At 30.4% G+C, this 6,211-nt stretch overlaps 1 protein-coding gene and 1 long non-coding RNA gene across 2 annotated transcripts; one reads left to right on the forward strand and one right to left on the reverse strand.

The window, feature by feature from the left end:
- Window positions 1-1,146: 1,146 nt before the first annotated feature.
- On the forward strand, window positions 1,147-3,581 carry LOC123914418. Its single transcript, XR_006811825.1, has 3 exons — window positions 1,147-1,344; window positions 1,433-1,465; window positions 2,098-3,581. It is a non-coding gene; the product is annotated as an uncharacterized LOC123914418 (long non-coding RNA).
- Window positions 2,003-5,793, reverse strand: LOC123914413 (laccase-15-like). Its single transcript, XM_045965558.1, has 6 exons — window positions 5,580-5,793; window positions 5,188-5,339; window positions 4,844-5,088; window positions 4,491-4,619; window positions 2,513-3,457; window positions 2,003-2,341 (listed from the first exon to the last, which is right to left on the reverse strand). The coding sequence occupies exons 1-6, from the start codon at window positions 5,682-5,684 to the stop codon at window positions 2,211-2,213; spliced, it is 1,707 nt and encodes a 568-aa protein (XP_045821514.1). The 5' UTR covers window positions 5,685-5,793; the 3' UTR covers window positions 2,003-2,210.
- Window positions 5,794-6,211: the final 418 nt, after the last annotated feature.

Consider the following 6,211-nt stretch of genomic DNA (forward strand, 5'->3'; position numbering starts at 1 on the left):
TATTACTTAAACTTCTCATGATTAGACCAAATCTAATAGTTTAATAGTAAAATGATTTATTTAATTTCCTTTTATTTTATTTTTTTGACAAAAAAATAATAATAATAAAATTAAGTAACAAAGGCTTGAGGCAAATTAAGTATAGGTCGTGCATATAGACGAAAAAATACGTTGCTGTATAGCACTGCTCTTCTTTTTTAAGTATCATTTTAACATCAAACTATCCTATTAAAATACTCCTATCATTTTAACAGGTGCCTTAAGGGCACAAGTTAACATTCTTCTTATATGAATGATACTTACTCCAACTCTTTCATGGAAAGGTTAAAGGACAAAATTTCAAGGTTAAATATTAAAGGTTAAAAGAAATATTTGGAATTTACATGACTCGTACTTACTCTAGTAAGTGTAGAAGAAAAAAATTTGAGACTTATGCATTTTAATTTTTTAAACATTAATTTTTTTTTATATTATTAAAGGTAGAATTTCTATATTAGAATATTAACATGTGCTACATGACACCAATATATTTTTCATCAAAATGTACTGAAATAACTTGTTTATTTTTTGATAGAAAATAAACAAACAAATCAATCAGTATTATAAAAATACAAACTTTGTCCTATAAATATAACTCAATTAGTCCGAATATTATATTTTATATGCAGGATCAGAATTTGAACCTAAAATATCTCACTTATTCGATTTAAGAGATGAATTACTAACTATTAAACTACTTAAATAAAATCACAAACTTTTCAACCATATAGCAAAAATATATATGATGTAGCACAAAAATTCATTTATCTATAATCTCTCATTTATCTTTAATAATTAATACTCTCTCTATTCCAAAATATAAGTCACTTTGGGGAAAAAATTTGTACTAAAATGTAAATCGTATTACAATATCAATGTATAATTATTGTTGATCTTCCTAAACTACCTTTTTTATTCTCTTTTTCCAATTTTTGTTTTAGTTTTCCCGTTTCATGTTTTTACGCATATTAAAGAGAAAGAAATGAGAAGTTATTATTAAGTTTTTTTTTCTTTTACAAAACTTTAAATGTTATGTGAAGAGTAAAAAAAAATATTATAAGTTTTTTTACGACATTAACAATTCTTTAATACAAGTAAAGATGACAAATTAACTTAAATTTTGGAACTGGTGGAGTATAAGTTTAACAAAACGGTGGAAGTTATCAGTTAACCGAGTTCACTCTTCAACTTCACTCCATCGGTTCGAATCGCTTCCCCAAATTTCACCGAAGATTCTCTCACATCTAAGTTCGTTTGAAATCATACACAATCTCTTGAATCCAAGATTTCAATCGTTTTCTTTGCGTATATTTTGAATTCATTTTTACTTCATATCTGAAAGGTATTCTCTATTGCTTTCATTTTCTGATAGGATTTTTATTTGTATTTTCAGATTCAATTTGAGGTTATGCTCCAAATCTGAAAGGTATTCTCAATTTCTTCAACTATTAGGTTTCAATTTCTTGTTGTTACTTCCTTCCAAGATTATTCACATTTTGTTGCATTAAATTAAATGAGCTATGATGTACATAGAAATTTTTATTTTTGAGTACTATTAATTTACCAGTTGGGGAGAACCTATTTTATAAGTTTATGATAATCTGGAATTTAACTATAAGTAAAACCTATTAATTATTGGTTGTTATTGTTAACAATTGTAAGAAATGCATAGTACTGATATAATGAATTGAAAGTTGTGTACACAATATCAATTGGGGATAGATTTGGAAAAAATTAACTAATGTTGGTTTAAAAATATAAAACGACATTTATTTTGAAATAAGTTTTTGTTGCTCAAGTGACAATTATTTTAGAACATAGTCCCGTGAACTTAGCTCAGTTGGCAGAGACTTTGCATTATATATGCAGGAGGCCGGGGTTCGAACCTCATTCATCCCGTGAATTTCTAGCCATTAGACTACTTGACAAAAAAAAAAATTAGAATGGAAAGAGAAACATGCTAGAGCTTATAACTTATCATTCATTTGAAGGTTTCTTTGTCACAGTAGTTCACTTTTATTAAATTACTTTCATTTTGTTTTTTATTCGGCAACAAAGAGCTAGATGGAACATAACAAACACATCAACACAAAAAAAAGCTACAAAAGATGGCACAACCCAAAACAAAAGACATAAACCTGTCAATAACAAAGAAAAGTCTAAAAGATTCATCAACAAGGGGGCATGTCCGGCGGCGGAGGCAATAATGTTTCATTGATCGCTTTGCCATTCTTCACAATAAACACTGTCTCCATGCCCCAAGAGAGGTGGCGTTCTAGATGACAGTGCAGGAACCATACTCCTGAAATTGAGTGCACAGTTCACACAACAATGAGTTTTGAACTATAAATGAGAAGGAAAATAGTTGAATATATTGCAACGTCAATAAATTCATGTTGACTTAGGATCATGTTACCCTAAAATAAAAAGATGTTTACTATGTATAACAGTATAAGTTCAGTAAGACACATACCAGGGTTGGTGGCGACGAACCTAATAGCCGCCCATCCATTTTTAGGCACTGTCACTGTATTCACAAGCGGAGGATCAACCAGATTGTAATTCATGGGGTCCTTACTTTTGTTGAAATTACCAAATCCATATCCAACAACATGGAAACTATATCCATGTAGATGCATTGGATGGTCTAACCCTGCAATCAAATTTGTGTCTTGGAAAACAAGTTCAACATTTGAGCCATATTTTAGAACTTTAACTTTAGTTCCTCGCTTTGGTGTTAGCAAGGTCAAAGGCAAAGAATCTGCAGTGAAGTTAAATATATAAGGTGGAAAATTTGGAAATCCCTTTTTGAATACCCCATTTATATGATAGTAATAAGCTTCTAGTATGTCAAAGTTAGGGGCTTGAAAACTTATGTTGTTCATGCTAGCAGCTAAAATGGTTCCATTTGGGCCTTCACAGGATTGGTTATTGGGACATGGAAAGGTGTTGATAGAAACTGTTGTTAGCATATGAGTGTTGATTTTTTTTGGGACACCATGAGAGTAGTTATCAGGTTTGCCTCTAATGCTTGTGATGAAGTCAAAAGCTGCTGTTGTGTCATTATAGTCTGGAAGATTAGGTAATGAAGGAGTTGAAAGTGGAGTAGAACTCCCTTTGTATTGTACTATAGCAGTGGTTGTGGTGTTATCAAATTCTACTCCAACTCCAGTTGAATATGCTCTTGCAGCCATATAGTAGTGATTAGGTTCTTGGTTGGCATGAAACAATACATCCATTGTGTTTCCTGGTGATATGCAAATGTAATCTCTTGTCATTGGTTTTGTGTACATAGCATCAACACTGACAACAGTGAGTTTGTGTTTAGAAATTGACATAAAGAGAATGAGATTCATTGCTGCATTAACCACGCGTAGAAGATATGTCCTTCCCGGGTCTACTTTTAGCTTGAATGATTCTGAAAAAATAAAAGAGATCAAACATTTAGAGCCAAACATCAAATATACATAAATGTTTGAAATATGAGATATATTTCTTCTTTTATTTTTAGTTGAGATATAAATTTCTTAAATTAATGGTTATTTAGAGTTTTTAGTTACATGAACGCCCAATCATATTTAATGTTATGCGCCATAATAATATTTTTTATAACATTTTCATAACATCTATATAGTGATATTTTATGTGGCTTCTAGGGTGAGGGAGCAATTAAGTCCCTCACCGATGTACCACACTATTTTACTGTTGGATTAAATGGTCCATTTTTTTATTACCACACCAGATCTTATATAACATTTTTCCATAAAAATAAAATCTTATATCTCCTCTTTGCAAGACTCCAACCATCCATTCTTTCTTTCTGCCTAGATCTGTCTTTGTCGCTGCGCCAGAATCATACCGTCGCTCCGACTCCGAATTTTCCATCACGGCATAACTATATTTCTCCTCAATTTGCACATTAATAAAAAAATTAGAAGGAAATCTAGAAAAGTATTGTATTTCTGATTGAGTAAAAAATGAACACAACTGGGAAAATAATTGGACTTTTCGGCAATGGAGATTGGACATTGATGATGAATTATTAAACTTTAAACTTGGTGTTGATGGTTGTATGTTAAAAAGGGAACGAGAGAAGGTTCAAATAATCCTTCTTTTTTCTTAAGAGTTGTTTTTTCTTGTTTTGATTATTACCTTGGTTAGAGTGGCAGTTAGATGTTTTAGAGGGTGGGAGATGGTGGTGGAGAACCGTACCACCATGACAAGGAAACAATTGGGTTTATATTTTGGGGAGAAGTCGATGACCAAGGAGGTTGGAGTTAGAAGGACTAATGACCAATAATTATGTGTTACAGTGAAAAGTGTTATCATGTGACCTAATTTAATATCGGCCGAATTTCATATTATTAGTGTAGAATTTTCATATTATTAGTGTCGAATTTTCTTTGACCTAGAGTAACAATAAAAGAAAGGGAAAATGTTTATGCATTTACCTGATTTTGAGCAAGGATACAAATCTCCTGGTTGACCATTTATAGTAATAGCATCAGATATGTTTGGAGCTCCCCCACTTTGAAGAAATTCTGTAAAGACTTCGTTGACATCACTCTTCCACCATTCACCTAGTATGCAAAAATTAAATAAAACGTGAAAAAAAAATTCTATTAAACAATACTCCTCACTAATATATACATCATATGATAAAAAGAATCTCGCAACTGCGATCAGGAGGGGGTTAAAATCACCTGATGTCAGAATTGACCTCCGAACCAGATTAGACGGATCAGTAAACTGAATACTAGTTGGTGGTGAAAACAAAAAAAAAATATAATAAAAAAAATCATACCAAATATGATGGGTATCTCTTTGTAAGGTTTAATAAAAGGGTAGGTACTATTTATTTTAGGATATATAATGATAGCCCCATGGACGGTTGCTCTAGTCCAATCACTATGAGCATGCCACCATAAAGTCCCTTCTTCTTCTGAAAAAATCACTTTTTGTCTGAATTTCTTTCCAGGTTGAATTGGACACTGAGTTATATACTCAGGACCATCTGGCCATGGATTCCTAGGCTGCTTCACTCCATGCCTGCCCATTTAATAAGTTATAGTAATTAAAAACTTTAATTAATTTACCATCCATTATATATGTTGTGTTATGTGTCATAAAAAATTTAGAAATTAATACCAATGTATAGTTATGTTGTGTTTTCCCTTGTTATAAACATTAACATAAATTGTATCACCATTGTGGACTCTTATAGTTGGCCCTGGAAATTTTCCATTCACAGTCAATATGCTTTTTGTGCTACACAGTCTTGTGTAACGAGCTTCTTTCACCTGCAATACTAATCAATTATTACATGCATGCATGTATGTCTTGATTAACTTATGATCTAAGATACTCTTATTGTATACTCTTATTATATATGTGACAAATATTATACAAACGTGTTTCAACTACATACCAAACAGTTTCATGCAACAATCTTAGTTTAGTAAAAAATTAAAAATATGCAAATTATGGTTATGATTGCTAACAAAAATCCATAAAAATTGTCACGAAATGAGAGGACTCACAACAAAATTATAATGCCTTCGAGTTTGGAATTGGGAACTAAGAGCAATCAAAGAAGAAATCAAAAGAATTTGGAGGAACAATTCATTGTAAAATGACATTTTCATGAATGAAAATGTGTAAACACTCGTTCTATAATATGCTATTCAGAATAATTTGTTTGGGTTATGAAAGCATTTGTGTTGAAGGGGTTTTTATACTTGAAGTGTGAGATATGTTTTTGGCCAACTTTTTTGGGTCATAAATGCTACTTTGACGTTAATGCTAGAGATAAAAAATTTAAGAGTAAATTTAATGTTTTTTTTTACTAAAAAAACAAATTTAAAGTTGTATGGTGATTTTAATTTTTTTATATTAGAAATTGTTTTTGAGCTAAAAGTTGTTTGATATAATATTAATTAATTCAAAAGGTCTTATTTTAATATAAGATACCATAGATAAATTATATATTTACAGAAGAAATCAAATTTCTACAAAAGTAAATAAATTAATGAATAAGGAATATGAATTTTTTACAAGTGACAAATAAATATTAAAATATTATATTCTATTAAAATATTTCATTTTTTTATCATATTTTTACTGAATAATAATTCTGGTATAATATTTTATTCCATAAAAAAAATTATGACTT

This window comes from Trifolium pratense, linkage group LG3 (genome assembly GCF_020283565.1).
Source record: "Trifolium pratense cultivar HEN17-A07 linkage group LG3, ARS_RC_1.1, whole genome shotgun sequence".
In the NCBI taxonomy this organism is placed as follows: Eukaryota; Viridiplantae; Streptophyta; class Magnoliopsida; order Fabales; family Fabaceae; genus Trifolium; species Trifolium pratense.